The sequence below is a fragment of the Mesitornis unicolor genome, unplaced genomic scaffold, assembly GCF_000695765.1.
Source record: "Mesitornis unicolor isolate BGI_N332 unplaced genomic scaffold, ASM69576v1 scaffold48190, whole genome shotgun sequence".
Lineage (NCBI taxonomy): Eukaryota > Metazoa > Chordata > Aves > Mesitornithiformes > Mesitornithidae > Mesitornis > Mesitornis unicolor.
The window spans coordinates 13295-30321 of NW_010161244.1; the positions used below are offsets into that span (position 1 = coordinate 13295).

At 37.9% G+C, this 17027-nt stretch overlaps 1 protein-coding gene across 1 annotated transcript in view; it reads right to left on the bottom strand.

The window, feature by feature from the left end:
• The window catches only part of REV3L (REV3-like, polymerase (DNA directed), zeta, catalytic subunit), a gene marked incomplete at its 5' end in the record, with an annotated part of 50723 nt that overhangs the window by 13000 nt on the left and 20696 nt on the right, over window positions 1-17027 (bottom strand). The window contains 3 exons of the mRNA XM_010192233.1: window positions 318-436; window positions 4662-4777; window positions 14561-14672. Coding sequence (XP_010190535.1) covers window positions 318-436; window positions 4662-4777; window positions 14561-14672 — 347 coding nt within the window. The remainder of the gene's footprint in view (window positions 1-317; window positions 437-4661; window positions 4778-14560; window positions 14673-17027) is intronic.

The following is a 17027-nucleotide window of genomic DNA, read 5'->3' on the forward strand; positions in this document are numbered from 1 at the left end:
CTGACAGCTTAAAATAAGTTCAAGTATTTAATTTAGTAAAAGCACCATACTAGATAAATTGCTAAAACAGGTAAGCTGTTCTCAAAACTTACAAAGAAGTGAAAAGGAGTATCATTAAGAAACACTAGTGAAAGATAAGGGTTTCAGTATTTCACATTTTAGGGATATGCAAAATCCATTCTCACAAAGTGGCAGAATGCTCCATTTGAAAAGGTGTACAAATGAAGAACAAACAGTTACGTAAGGTACATGAGATTTTCAACAAAGTCTACAATAACTTCAAAAACCCAAATACATTAACCTTTTAAAGACTTTACCTCATGTCTCATCATTCTCCAAACATTTAAGATAATTCGCCCGACAATGTTTATTTCACTCATTGTATCTGATCCATATTCATCCAGCTCAGCTGCAAATCTGTTCTCTTTCTTTTCATCTAAAGACATTAAAAAAGAATATATTTAGACAAGTTACAGGACAGTCAAGACCAGATCAAGCTATTCCTCTACCAATTCAAGTTCTCTAGAAAAATAACGATTCGTGAAGTCTGTTACTGACTGCACAAGATTATTTATTTACCAGTCTTCCACACAATCTCCAAATAAAACTCCCTCAGGTTTTTCTGCTCTGCACATCCCTCTGAAGATAACTCTTTGGTTTCATTGAAATGGTGTCGCAATGAAATAGCGAATATATTGGTTAAGCAATGCTGAATGTTACTTGAGAGCTAGCTGCATGTGCATTAGAGCACAGTATTTTTAAAAAAAATTACTTCTGCCTTTAAGAGTTTATAACTCAAGGCTTTACTTGTAATGATCTTACACAGTTGGAACCAGGTCATGGGAGAGAAAACTCAATGCCTTTCATACAGTAAAAGCAAACCCACTGCAGTGGGAGCAGGTAGACAGGAATTCTGGATAGCAGAGAGAGAAGGAAATAGGAAGAAGAAATGTAGAGGCAGAAGTGGCACTCTGAATATATCTGTAAGACAGCGGTGAATACAGTACAGGAAAGATACCCTCTTTTGCCATCCTTGGGTTTCCTCATGCTTTGAAATCAAGAGAAGACAGTCTTTTTGCTACAGGTTTCTTGAAAATATCTTGCTTTTCAGTCAACCTAAGCCTACACTTTTGGAATTCTTTCCTAAGTTTACAGGAAAGAATTTACATCCTGTAAAAGTTTACATCCTGAGATTTTTTTAAAATGTACAACGGAGTTTAAAAAGCAATATGAAAACGCACTCTACTATTTCATCCTCCAGTCTTGTTCCCTCTTATTAGTTTAATGGAAGAGAACGCACTTTGAAGCAATTTTCCCACAATTCTAATTCTATACCCATTTTTCAACTATTGGTTTTATACTCATGCCCTACTCATTTATTAGATATCCCTGTACAGTACCCTACCGTACTGAAAAAAGCAGAACCTTTTGGACAGACCATACAGAAGTGTGGATACACTGCAATAATGATCAGAACTGTGCAATTAGTTCCTCAGACACCCATGAAGCACATTTACCCTTGAAGACAGAAGTAAAAACTGCCTGAAATTTTGCACAATTCCTGTGGAACAACACAATGCAGGACTGTCTTTGTACGTTCATCTTTCAAATGTGTATCATATCAATCAAAATATGGTTAAAAAGCTCTATTTGTTGTTTACTGACCTTAGCAATAATCATAGAGCCTTGACAAAATTTAGCAGACCTCTGATATACTTCATAAAAAAGTATGCCTTTTTTTAACCTCCTTGTTTCAGATTTTTAAGAAGGAAAAATAGCAATTTCTCTTTTCATGTTTGAATGGAAAAAAAAGCCCCACAAGTAGCAAGATTCTTTTCTTCAGCTTTTTTTAATTTCCACAGGCTGGACTTTCTGTGAAAGCAATGAACTTTCATTTCCCACCCCCCATGCCCCCAATTTTTTTTTAATTGGAAGCAGAAACTATCAGTTAGTTCTACTTTCTGCAGTGTCATCCTAGTTCTCTTTCGACTTGTTTAGGAGATTCCCTGTGTTCCTTAAGTTCGCTTCATGTCTTGCTGGTAAAGACAGGCAACGGAGTATACTGTAGTCACAAAAGAGACCCACTGCCCTGATGAACAAGACTCTGCATGTGATGAGCAGCACAATTCCAAAAAACTCCAGTGCTCTACAGCTGGTATAGAATATATCACCAAAACCATGTGAGCCTCTTCGGGAACAAAGTCGTTAAGATGCAGAACTGGACATTCTTCCTATCTTGCAAGTGCACGGGATGAAATAAAAAGAGAAGTCTCCTCCTCTCATTCTCTGTTACCCACTCCCTAACTTTGAGGAAAGAAGGAAAGAGGAGGCCACAGTGCACACACAAAAAATGCCACTACACACAGGGACAGTACTCACTTCTCTTGTGGTGTGTTCTAATGACTTATGGATAGTTCAATTGTAAATGGCAGAGGCAGCACCAGACTAAGCCAATAAAGCAAAAGCAGAGAGAAGTCCAGCTTTCTTTTTGTTAAATTGAAATCACAGGAAAGGGAAGGAAAAGTACCTTCCATCTTTATTTCAATAGGAGAAAAGAGGAGTATACTGCTTGAAGGAGCACTTCCTGTTCTGAAAATATAGCATGTGAAGAAGGGAGGGAAATAAGAAGCTCTGGGGTTGGAAAAGCAAGAGGCACATAGATGGAGTCAAAACCACGGACAAGGAGGGCACAAGGCAACAAAGAACACACTGCTTGTACGGCCATGGTCATGCATGCAAGCCCACACTTACAGCATGACATTTTTGGGGGAATTGTGAACCTCTGTGCTGAAGAAGGAAACTTAAGATCTTTGATGGCCAGCTCATATTTAAACTGTCATATGTTCCTGTTTTCATATATTAAGTATTTAAAAATTCACCAAGGTCCACTTGCCAACAACTTTCAACTGAATATGCAAATTTGTTCTTATGTTTTCTTGGCCCTGGGAGGTCTCTATAACTCAGACCTTTTCTAAACAGGTCATAAGTATCAAAAGATTCTGAAGGCATCAACAGAGTGCACAAATATTCAACCTCAAGGAAGGAGTGTGTGCTCTTCTAAAATATCATGTACTCCTAGCTAGGAGATGCTAATACTATGCTGGGTAAGCCAAAGTAGCAAATAGTCCAGCATCATGTTCTATCAAGTACTCAAAAGCAGATGCTTCAAGACAGTGGAAGAAGCTATTGATAATCTCTCTAGAACTCTCCCACCTTCTAACCATTGGCAGCTTCCTGGGCCAGACATTATTTTCACATATATAATAGTTCCCAATGGATTTTTCTTCTGAGAATTTATCTCATCTTAAAGCAACATATGCTTTAAGCATTTGTCCTATGTTGTGGCAAGGAACTCAACAGTTTAACAACCCACGGTGAAAAATCAACTCCTATTCCATAGCCGCCATTTGCTACCTTCATTTGATGATTTCTGGTTCTTGAATCGGAAATGACCGTGAACAACCAATCCATATTTCCTTTTATGTCCCTCAACATTTCATAGACTTTCACCTTCCTTATCCAGTTTTGTTTCTTCTTGAATCCTAACTTATTAAATTACTGGATTACCCTTGTCACGTTTACAACTTCTCCTATAGCCATTTTCATGGGGGAAAGGTTATGAAGAGGCAAGAAATGTGGTATCTGAGGTGCAAGCACACTACAGATTTTAACGTTTACATTCATTGCTTGATAATTTCCTTGCTTCGTAATTCCTAAAATGTTTTTGCTTTTTCAACCATTACAGAGTAACAGGATCAAATTTTTAATAGGACAATCACAGGAAAGCACTTCTTATTTCATGGATATTTAGTTTCTGTATAGATCTTTGGCAAGAGCCCTGGCAAGAGCAGCTTTTTCAATTGTTTTGATTTTTAAAATTCTATTTCCCTCAACCACATCTTCTTGATTACTGCAAAGAGCTACAACAAAGTTTTGAGACAGTTTTTAATTTTGCAAAGCCATCCTGACTCTTCTCAGGTGCAACACATTTATTTAGCTGTTCACTAACTGCATTCTTCAGAATGATAGCTTCTATTGACTGGCTAAGTACAGACACTAGGCTTACCGCTCTATTTCCCCAGGTTTTAAAGAAAAAAAATGAAACAGATCTTTTTCTGAATGTCAGAGGAAAGCATCAGCACTTGAGCCAGTAAAATTTGCCCAGAGTATAAGAATGGCTATTGAAAGCAAGGCTTTAATTACAGAGCTGCTGACCAGGACAAGTGCTGCTTGGGCACATCTTTTTGTCCTTGTGTCCCAGCCAGAGAAACTGTGAGTTATGATTATGCTAGGTACCCTGAATGACATATACACATGACTGAAGCCAAAGAGAAGCAAGATAAGGTTTGATAGCAGAAGCACCTCCAAGAACTGAAAACTTAATACATGCAACTACTGAAAATGAGTCTATGTTCATGGATACAGGAGTCACCCAGAAGTGGAATACACAAGGAATTTAAAATTCAGAAAATACTGAAAACCAGGATCTCATTGGTATTTATTTTTTTTGTGTGTGTGATTATACCTATAACAATACAACAGCAACAAAACAAAAAATGAGATTCATCTGAAGAAATACTCTGCGTTTATTTTTTTCATTTATTCATAGATTTCAACTTGTTTCTATTGGAACAGAACTAAAACACTACACAGTAACTTACCTGGCACACGAGAAATCATCTGGCATAAATCAACATTCAGTGCAGCAGCCCTCTGTAAGAGATAACCCCAGGAATGCATCTGGACTTCATAGCCTAACAAAATGTCTGGGTCATATCTAGAGAGAGAGGGGAAAAAGGAAAATAAGGAAAATGAGGAGTGGAAAAAGGAAAGTATTTTAGAAAGTGTTTCCCACTAACAGAGTATAAATGGGAATTCATTCTAATTGTGTTGCATTTAAAAAAGCAGCAGCCACAATGGGTTTCCATGAAAACAGCTTCTGGACTAGGAGACAATATTTAAAACAGACAATCTTTTACGATTTTCAGTAACATTCAACTGAAAAAAATTTTAGAATGAAACCAAGCTACTGGCATGAGACAGATGTACAACAAAACACAGTCCTGTCTTTAAACTTTGTTGCACTATTTTCCTTTATGAATTAGAACAGAATTTGCTACTAGGCTACTTGAATGTTTTGCAAATAACAATGTGTCACGCATACTGCACTGTAGCTTATAATAATCAGAGGACACCTCTGGTCCCAAATGGTGGCTACTGGGAAAATTTCAATTCACAGTTGAGTGAAAGCTGTCAAAACTGAAACACAGAGAAAAGCAATCATATCTTCCAGTTCTATTTAAATATCTCTTTCTTTAAGATAATATTTTTTTCATAAGATATAAAAGAAATATATATGATGTATCTCATGCCAGGTGGAAAATTTGACTGGCTCATGTATGACAAAAAGTCAGAATTGTGTTCTGACACAGTGCCCATCTTCCAGTCAGGTTGAGAAGAGTTGACTAGACAGAAAGACAAACAAGGTGGCTTCAAAGTCAAAGTACAGGTAGGAGTTAGCTCAGCGGAGCCTGTATCACCTACTTTTTGAGTAGGCACCATTAAAACCAGAAGTCATGGTCTGATCACTTGCTAAAGAGCCTGACCACTTGCTAAAGAGCCTAAGAATTATTTTCTTCGACTAAGCAGAAAGAGACTGGCCAAAGTAACATCAGATATCTGTTATTTTTATAGCAAAAAAAAAAAAAAGGAAAGGAAGCTTCACTGCGAAGAATAGCTGCTTCTTTCAATGCAGCTCAGTCAAGGGGTTCCGGTAGGCAGCATTCAATACAACTGAATGAGGAAAGGGCAGCTGTCAGGAGGTAGAAGACTTGATGACAGGCTGAGGATCCTGTGCTACAGTCTATGCTCAACCCCACAGCAGGACGCAGGCTTGCAGACGTTAGTTTATGGGAGAAGCAGGCAGGGGCCTTGGCCTACAAACAGGACCTCTTCATCCTTAAATGCATCAAAAAATGCCAACATTTCCTGACTGCTGGATATAGGAGAACACCCTTTTCCCAAATGCTAAGCTGAAGTTGTATCACAGACATTACAAATTAAGCTTCAGACTTCATCATGAAAGTGTCTTCTCTGCTTGTGTGTCCCAGCCAAAGGCAGATGACAACTCACTGTGAAGTAACTAACTACTCTGAGAATAGCTTCAGAAAAGAGCTTCTCCACATTTCTGCCATGGACATTAACTTCTTGTGATAAATAAAAGTATTTTAATCTTCTTAGTCAGCATGGCTACCTCTATTACAACTTGGGCTTTTGCACCAGACAACAAAAGTTGCAAAAACTCCTTTTACCACCTACTTCTACCTGTGAAGGAATGGTTTTGATACAATTTTTGGCTAAAGCATAAGATCACAGAATCACAGAACGTTAGGGATTGGAAGGGACCTCAAAAGATCATCTAGTCCAATCCCCCTGCCGGAGCAGGAACACCTAGATGAGGTTGCACAGGAAGGTGTCCAGGCAGGTTTTAATGTCTCCAGAGAAGGAGACTCCACAACCTCTCTGGGCAGCCTGGTCCAGTGCTCTGTTACCCTCATTGAGAAGGAGTTTCTTCTCAAATTTAAGTGGAACCTCCTGTGTTCCAGCTTGTGTCCATTACCCCTTGTCCTATCATTGTTTGTCACCGAGAAGAGCCTGGCTCCATCCTCGTGACACTCACCCTTTATATATTTATAAACATTAATGAGGTCTCCCCTCAGTCTCCTCTTCTGCAAACTAAAGAGACCCAGCTCCCTCAGCCTTTCCGCATAAGGGAGATGCTCCACTCCCTCAATCATCTTTGTAGCCCTACGCTGGACTCTCTCCAGCAGTTCCCTGTCCTTCTTGAACTGAGGGGCCCAGAACTGAACACAATATTCCAGATGGGGTCTCACCAGGGCAGAGTAGAGGGGAAGGAGAACCTCTCTCGACCTACTCACCACACCCCTTCTGATACACCCCAGGATGCCATTGGCCTTCTTGGCTGCAAGGGCACATTGCTGGCTCATGGTCAAGATTCTAAATTAAGATTTTCATTTCACATTTTGCTATCTGCTGTTAATGTCAAATGAATGATTCTTTGGTTTTGGAGACAAAAAATGAACATCAGGAGTGGAAGTACTAAATTTACTCATTTTGAAAGTCTATTCTACCAGTGGTACAAACTCAAAGTTATTCGGCATAATTTATGGACAGACGAATGAAGCCTGCAGTTCCTTCCAGCAGTGTCAAAAAGAGTTACGACCACTTGCTGCTATGCACAACATAAAATAATTGCTCACTGTGGTTCCAAAATTATGAATAGCTCCATCTAAGCTTTGAAATAAAAAGGAATTATGTAACAGTTCATACAATCATAGAATAAATGTTAAAAACTTTAATGTATTTTCACATTAGTCCTTGCAGCTAAATTAGCCTGGTCTTAGCATACTGCAAAACATTACTGATTATTTAAAATGAAGGAAGTAGTTATTCATGTTTGTATTTGAAAACTGGTTTCACATCATTCAAAATGGAAAATGCTTGTAAATTTTACGCAGGGCAAGACGTTACGCAGATGGGTTCCATGATAGATGCAAATGTGAATGAGAAACTTGTGAAGAACTGCTTATGTGGCACATAAAACAGTATTCATTATGCCAGAACTGTGCTTGCTCTTTTAAGCCTGTTCTGAACAGAAACAAGCATACTGTTTGAAAGCAGAAAGCTGCTATAGCTATATTAGCATCTACCACTTGTGATAAAGGACAGTTGCTTTGGGTTTTTCGTTGCCCAAGTAGTGCATTACCTCCCTTACTTCCTACTTAACCAAGTTTTAGTGGGCTATTGCAAATAACCTTATTTGTACTGCAACTGAATACAACGGTTCATCAATTCTTGAGTTAAACTTCCTATTCTCTTCTAAACTAATGAATAAAATGACCTCTGTAAACAATCTGCATATAGCTTCAAGAATTGCTTCTCTAGTATCCTTCAGATAGGAAAATGTTTTATAAGACAAGACATAAACTGACTTTAGTTTATGATGTTTTCAGATACCTGCATTTTCTTATATAAATAAATTCTATTTATCTCAAATTTTACATATTTTAACACAATTTTATGTAAATTCACATGTAGATTGGAAAGTTCCTCACTTAAAAAAACAAAAAAAATGTCAGCGTTCTAGTTTTGAACTCCGTCTTGCTTGTACAGGCCATTAGGAACTGCATATAACGGCACATTGCTGAGGCATAGGCTATCACTTTACAGTGCATTACTTACCCTGCTTTCCCTGCCCAACTAGACACTGCACATACATTAAGGGGAAGGTCTCATTTCAACTCATTTTGGCATTTCACGTTTTCTAAGCTAGTCTCTATTGTTGTTGAAGAAAAAAGGCCTCTTTGGGTGAACTATTCCTTGTATTTTAGCCACCTCTTGCAGAATGAGATCATGTTCTTTCCATTTAACATAAATGGTGATGAAGGTAGCTACTTAGACACTGGCAATGAAATACAGATGTTTAAGTTTCAGTCAGATGACTCTCATACAAAGCTATCTACACAGAAAATCAAGGTACAGTTAGCTAGTAAATGGTGAATTCAAACCCTGCTGTTAATTCCCTGGAAACATAGTCCCTTATTCTCAGTTTCCCATATTTAAAGCTTGGATCCAAGTGGTATCCTTCTGAAAGCACAAAAAACAATAAACACACTACCAGCAATTGAGTTGCTCAGATACAGCAGTAACTTACACATATATGTATTTTGTATGTATATCATATCTGTATGCATTCACAACGTATATCCACAGAGGACTATAATTAGTATTAACAAATTTATGGATGCTTAGGTATTTCCCTAACTTTACAGTTAAAATAGTTTTTGGTTAAGTTTATCTCTGAATTATCTTTGAAGGAAAAAAAAAAACAAAGAAAGATTATATTCAAGAAGAACTCCTTTCTACTAAAAAATACTTGAGATCCCAAACTCCTGCACTACAGTATGCATAAGTCTACCTTATGTAACAGGTTTAACAGACCTATCAGATTTCTTGCACCAAATCATGAGGTGCTGCTGTTTCTTGCTGCTTATTTCCTTGCTGATCAACTCCTATCTCAATTTATGCAGCAGAAGAGCCCACTCCTGCAGCCCAGTCCCATGTACCAGCTGTACCAATGGACCAGAGTGTCATTTGTTGAGACCTCCTGTGGTATTCTTTTTGCTATTAGAGAAGAAGAGATGCCTGGAGCTACAAGATTACATTATTACAAATGGGAAAATGAACAGGTAAATCCAAGGCTTAGCTGATGTGAGTTCAACTGAAGTCTGCCTCTCTCTCGCTTTCTCTCTCCACTTTTCATGTGATACCACAAAGACAGCAGGCTGTGAGCTACAGAGAGGACAAGTTCTATATTTTTCATCCTCCCCTCTCACAATTTTTACAGTATACTATCCAGTTGGTATTCATCATCAGTTTACGTTGTTCTATTAAAACAAATTGTAATGAGACCAGCTTTTACACCTGCAAGAATCAGTTGTAACACTGATATTTGAAAGCTGCTGGCTATGACTAACATGACAGGAATAAGAGGTGTACCTGCCAACATAGTGCTCTTTTGTTAACAGGATGGGCACTGATACTGCTTTGCATGCTGTTGCCAGTCTCTCTGCAAAGATGAAAAGCAGCATTTACACGGGCAGGACTTAAAAGATGACAGCATTAGCATTCAACTCATACATGCTGCAGATAGAAGAAATGCGATTATTTTCCTTTCTAGCCAAGTCGTATGTGCTGTTATGCCGTCTCTTCCTCTTTTTCATTTGAGAATTTCGTGAATGAACACTAAAGCTCCCAGTTATGCCTTCCTTTCTATTATGCGTTTGGTTTTCCTGACTGCTATTTTTCTTCCAGCTAAAATTAAAAGAGGGGGAAAAAATTAGGCCAGACCTATGATACAGACAAAAGCAGTAACTGTGCATGTCAGCAGAATACTTGGTGACTCAAATACACAACTGAGACCTCTGAAAACATTTTTCCAGTTTGCTTTGGACAGTAAAAATCCATAAAGTTGATAGAGGACATTAAGTAAAGATTTCTATAGGAAAATGCCACAGAAGATGATACTGGCCTGGGAAAAGAAGGTTAGATTAATACATCTCTGTTTTAAAAAGAAAACATTGCTAGAGCATTTACAGAAGAACAAATATCATGCACTGTATCCAATATAAAAAAAAGATTAGCATTATACTTTACAATAAAAACATTATAAAAAATACTTAAATGTTAAGTATTGACAACTAATTAATTTACAAATATTTTATCCTCAAAATCTTTAAGAAAAGTCTTACAACTTTATACTCTGTTTTTGTACTTTTATCAGAAACTGCTTCCATGGGGACAGAGAGCTGTGTGTGGCTGGTGATTCTCAAGTAGCAGTGAATCTACTACTTTTTTCAAGTCGTTCTGTTTCCACATCCTTTGCGTGCCACAGAGATGGGGACTGTGCATTCCCACATGAATTTTACTCCTCTCACGCCTGCAGGACCAGCCCTTTCTGCTATCTGGTAGTATTTGTATTTACAGAAGAGTGGCACAATTGGCCTTAAAAACGTAGGAAAGGCCCAGACATTAAATTTCTCTTTCATGGGAATCCACTGCTCCATCAGGCTTGGACATCTCTAGTTTTCCTGCGTTTTTTAAATTTCCAAGACAAATATTCTTGTAGCATTTCCTTCCTTCTCCTCCTCCTTGAACAGCCAGCTTTCCTGTGTTTTGTACTCCCTGATTTACGGAGCTATGGGAACCTGCTTACTCCTTTTTTTCTGCCTTTAGGTTCAGACAGAGAGGTGGTTCTGTTTTACTTTTTCCAGAAGACAAGAGTCTTCCAATTTTTCACCCAACGCATTGCAGCTGACACCTTACAATAAGGAGAGGGTCTACTCAAGCAGGCTGTTCCAGTAGGATGACAGAATCCTTTAGAACAGCAATATTAGGTACAGGCTCCATTTCAAGAAAAAAAAACACCTTAATTTCTCCTACTACAACTCCAAAGAGCCTACAGTTTGGCTATCTGTGCTTGCAGATCATCTGCACTGGCTGCACAGGATGGGAAGGAGGTTGTTTCTCAGCTGCTTTATGCCAGTTTTGAGCTGAAGTTCTGGGGTTTTTTTTGTTTACAGCCAGAGGACAGCTTACTAAAGAAGGGAAAATTTGACCTATGTAGGTGAAGCTTCCTCTCAAACTCTAAGATGGTTGTCAGGGTACCAAGAACCACTTTAATTAAAAACTTTTATTTGTTGCAAATCCATGTTGTTTATTCTTTCTTGCCTCCTCCAAACTCACCTCTATGGCTTTTCCTTTCAAACTGTTCACTGCCTCTCAACCCTCAAGCAGCTCAGTATTTCAGTAACTTTCAGAATTAAAGAGAATTCTCAAATTTCTTTTACAATAAAGTTCCTTCTTTTAACTGTCTCTACACAGATTTTGGTACTCATGCTTGTAAGCACAGCTGAATCACTTTCAGTAATAATCTCCTAGAAATAAAGGTGCTTATTCCCCTCAATATTTGGACAAATCTGCTAGTTTTCAGCATAGACAAAATCAGAGATCACAATTTCAGAGAAACTACCAGGTATTCTTCTGGCCTACAGACCTCAAGATGACTTATTTTCATTTGCCAACTGCCTCAGGTTAATCAGAGACAACATCTACTAATTTCACAGAACTTTTAACCTGGTATTTACTTTACGAATGTCTAGGTGGAAACACATGTAAATCTTACTGTGGTCGCTCAGATCTAGTACACACTGAACAACACAGTGAAGATGTAACTGAATCCAACTTCAGCTCATCAATACCAGTGAACTTTCTGGAGCAATACTCATCTTACATGAACATGTAGCAGAGTAATTTCAGCTCTGCTACAAAAAGTTAGATTTGGGAAACTAAAGGTGCAGCCCAAGAATAAAACATCAAGCAGCATTAAAACCTCACTAATTTATCACTCTCTACTTCAGCATCTCTGAATACCCAGATACTCTGGGTAATATGTTGAAAGACAAAACATTTGCAGATCTCTGATGGAAAAAGAGACTGCAGGAAGTGATATATTTCCCAGGAATCACCTTTCCTATCTGTGTGCTAAGAACAGCGCTCAAGAATTCTCTACTGTGCTCTTCCAGAGTTTACATCTATTGACAAGAAGTGACAGAATTGACCATTTTTTATTTTCAATAACCAGAATGGAATAAAAACAAAAGGCCTAAACAGAGAAGTAGAAGGCTGGAACTTGAAACAAATGAGTGTGTTCCAAAATTTCACATATATGAAACAAGAGCAAGAATTTGGCCAACTACTAAGAGAATGACTAGAAATGGGAACCAGAGTTCTTCAGTTGGACTGTATAAGACAATTCTTCCTACTGCCGAGATCCCATCTGTTCAGTGTACCAACAAGCTGCCAATACCTTTCAGAATTAAAGTCTCTTCCTGGTATTGACAAACAAGATTGAATAGATATTCTGTCATTCATTGTGCCAGGAATCTGCAATTTCGCTCTTCCAGCAGTTAAAAGAGGTCAGGAACATAAAATAAGAACAAGCTGCAGTGATGCTGGGCATGCTATTCTGTCTCAAGAACCTACCATCCTTTATCCTGATGCATTCATCAGTATATAAGATACTGATAGAGTCCTCTGCTGATAAATTAAGGTGATTTTGAGTTCTGCTCCATGAACCCCCAGTGGTAACGCTTCTTAAACATGGCTTGATTGTTTTCTTTCTCTAACTTATCAGACCTACTATTAAGTGCAGCTACCAGAACACCTAGAGTACCTAGCCTGGGCTGGAAAAAATAACACTAAAACCGGCAGATTGTTTAAAAAAATAATTCTTGATGCTGAAAATTTTCATTAAAGCTGCTTGCTTGTTCACTGACTATTCAAGAAGATCTTTACAGTCCACTACTTTTTAATCAAGTAGTTTTACCATAGTTTACCTTCAGCTAAAGCTACTTTGGGTCTAGACACTTGTTTTGTGTTTAAGAAATATAAAACATTTACTCCATCAGAATTTCTTATTCTCTTTTGTCTACACTAGAGAAAATAAAAGGGGAAAAGAGCAGCAAACTGTAGATGTGGCCCAAGTTTTAAAAACGTATTTGTTGAGAGTTCAGCACAAGTCTGATATTGCAGAGTGGAGAAGGAAAGAGACTAAGATGATGGCAGCAGTCTGCCTCTCCATTAATAGATCAAATCTTTTATCTTCCAGGAATACACATTAACTAACTCAATCTTTGAAGATGAAGTTGTTGAGTCAAAAAGGCATGCTAGCACAGCGTTGAAAGAGAAGATCTCTTAAGAAGAGATTTCTCAGTCAGCAACCTGGCGATTGGTACATTCCATTTTGAAGTACTACAAAAATTGCATGCTTTTTTCATTCCATAATGCCTTCAATAAGTACAGATGTAGACTTCTTCTGTTGTTCAGTGATAAATATATATTCTATCTGTTGAGTTCTCTCTCCTATACTTTGTATGCACTGCCAGTTTTTAAACTTCCACACAATTGGTGGAGAATTCTTTATTTATCGGCACCTTCTCAGTTTCATTAATTTTCCTAAGTTTGATGGAGCACTAGATTTCCAAGAAAGAGAAATATAAAATTATGTTCCTTACCTGAATTTTGTCTTCTCTGAACAGGGATCTGCTGCTGTCAGGACCCACCCTGTGTTGGTTGCAATCAGCAACTCTTTTTGTATTCTGGCTTCATGGGGTTGATCAATGTCTTTCTCATCAGAGGTTTTCTGGTTGGAGAGAGAAAGAATTGCAAATGTACTCTGCCTAGTACGCATTTTTTTTTCTCGTGCCTCTATTCCAGCAGGGTGACTCATAGTTTAAATCTGTTTATTTTTCCTTGCAATTTCACAGCTTTGCACCTCTGACAGTAGGGCCTGGAGAGACATCTGTGGTTCCACCTACTCACCAGCTGAGAGGGCTACCAAACAGGCTTCCCAGCCTTGGTGGAGATGGGGAAAACCAGCAGTTTTCCAAGTCTGAAGGAGCAGGGGATTTCCATTCAGAGAAGACAAAACTAATGAAGGAAACCAATTTTTCAACTATTGGTTATTTTAATCTGTCCATAGCAGTTTCTGTATCATGTAGTTTTTTTTCCTGTCTTGCCTCAGAGCCCCTAGAAAAATTCTGCCCATCTGAGGGGTTTTCTATAGCTTTCAGCACTCTTAATATCTGCTATTCTTAGACTTTCAGAGAGAGATGTGTAATGAATTCCGAGATTAACAGGTTAAAGGTTGTATGTTAAAGAAGATTACTTAGAAGGCTGATCAGTTTCAAGACTGTAACTCAGCTGTTTAAGAGGATCTGAATGTTCTTGCTGTCAGAGAAAAGGAAAAGCAAAAAGTATTTTTATTTGAAAGACCACCATGCTTGTCCACTCTAGAAATAAGTCTCTGAGGGAAACAACAACAAAAAAAATCAGTATTTGAGAGACTGGCAAGGGTTGAAGGAACAAAATCTGCTGTACCAAGCCTGAAAAATAAAAGCAGAACGTACAGATATGCTACCTTTTTACAATATTCACTACTTCCTGGAAAAGAGTTCTTTCATCAGTAGCGTAACTGACTTCTAGTCCTGTAACTCCAGATCTTGTGAGCAAGGGGGCTTGGAGTCTGCTCCCTGGAAAATAAAATAAAAAATAAATCATTACAATTTAGAAGGAATTACATCATTTCAGTCAACAATATTGCTTTAGAATAAAACATACAATTGAAAAGAAGTATGGAATACAACCTATTTTTTTAACACTAATTATTATTACAATTAATTTCACAGACTTATTTTGTTCCTCTTCAGTGGAAAAGTTTATTCTTTTCACTTTGAAGTTCTACTGTAGTGGTAATCTTGCACAAATTCTCAGATAGAAATAAATTTAAATTCAAGAGAAATTTCACCATATTACATGTACATAAGTCCAGCTATTAGAAAACTATTTTTGAATAAGAAATATTAAAGGACTGTGACAGCTCACACAGTGTTTTTATCCAAAACATGTATTATGAATTGCTAACTTAGAGTAGTGCCCTGCAAAATGCTTTGAAGAATAAAAATGCTACATAACATAGTTCTTTTTTCAGTATAAGTCTTAAAAAACACTGCTAAGTCACTAATAGAAATGAAAAAAACACGAGCAACTGCTCACTTAGTGCACATTAGGAGTGTCTACATTGATAATGTGTGAATAATAGCTAAATTCATATCCATGCTGGAACCCAGTATTTGCCTTCCATATAAAAAACCTCTTTAAATGAGTAATACAAGACACATACTCTATTTTTCCATTTTCTCTATACAACATATAGTAATATCTCTGATTAAGGCAAGAATCTGGAGTTTTTAAAACGCATTTTACTTTGACACGTTCTTAAAATCTTGAGAATTAAAAGTGTGTGCTGTCAGAAATAACTATTAAAATGAGGATTGTAACATACAAAGTTACAACATACAATACTACTACAAAAAGGGAAAAAAGGTGTATCTCAACGTCAAGTCACTCCACAGGGAACTCAAAAAGTTCTAACCAAGAAAATATTGTGTGCACACATCAATTAAAACAAGGAATGTCACAATAACATTTAAACATAACATTTTACTTCACTAACAAAACCAGATCAGAACCTTTTGTTTTTCAAAATACTGGACCTCTTTACAGAGAGCTTTTTCTTGATAATTTATCAGTGGCACACACCTAGGGAGCCATAGTAGCTATATTGTGGAAAATTTCACTTAGAAAGGTAATGGAGAGAATGTTTTTCTGAAGATAGTAACAAGCACGTAACACCAGAATCAACTTTACTGAGAATAACAAGAACTTAGCTTAACATGATATAATATCTACAATACTTTGAAAAATAAACTGGTAAAAGAAGGAGCTGTTGCCTTAATGCTAAATATATTTTTGGTAGGCTTTTGTCCACACTTAAATTTTAGACAGTATTTTGTGGTTTAATACACATTCACAACGCCAAAGAAACCCTGAAAGAAAGAGGACGTTTTTTGTTTGGTTTTTTGTTTTTTTTACTAGCCTAAACCAGTGGTACTCAACCTTTAACAGCTGGAGAGCCACTTCTTTATTAAATGGAGTTGTAGAGCACCATAAAAATCAAGTATCAACAGTGTGATTTTTTTTCCATGATGACACTTCAATGTGTGATGATGATGCCTCAACATCATCACATATTGATACATCACGACATGACACATCAGCATCCTCTCTCCCAGCAGCATTCTGTCTTCAACCCCTTCTGGCTGCTAGGAAGGAGTGGGGTGGAGGGGTGAAAGGGGCAAAAGGGCAAGTTTTTCCCCATTCTGCCCCGCGGCTGCTGGGTGGGAGGTGATCTCTACTCTTACCTGAGGGGGGATCCCAGCAGCTCCTTTTCTTTCCCCCTATGGGAGGGGGAACTTCAGCGACTCCCACACTGCTGGTCCATTTGCTCAGTGCTCCCCGCGCTGCCTGACAGAGTGGAGCGCCGATCAGACGCCTACATTGCGAGAGCCGCCTGTAGGGCCATGAAGAGCCACATCCGGCTCTAGAGCCACAGGTTGAGTATCACTGGTCTAAACAAAGCCAAAAAGGTACAATAGAATAAGGGCCCCTGTTTAGATCCTAAAAGGATCAGATAAAACCACAAAAATAACCCTTAAGTAAAATATAAAACATACTGTCTTGCTTTTAACATTTTCTACTTGTAGCTATCCAGCAACTCGAGTAGGAAACTAAAGGCAGGTTTTCCTCTTTATACTTTCAGAACACTGCAGGAGCGTGTCCACAAGTACGCAAACATAGATACTTTGCACATGCGTATGTTATTTGTGGTTTACAGCCCATACAAGAGTTCCTTGGAAGATATAAGCAGGAAAACTCTCTCTACGTTTAATATGGCCATTCATCCAACAGTCAACAAGACAAAATTAAATGAGCTAAACAATAATATAGATACTCGATTATATTTTGCTTGCTACTGTTTGACTACT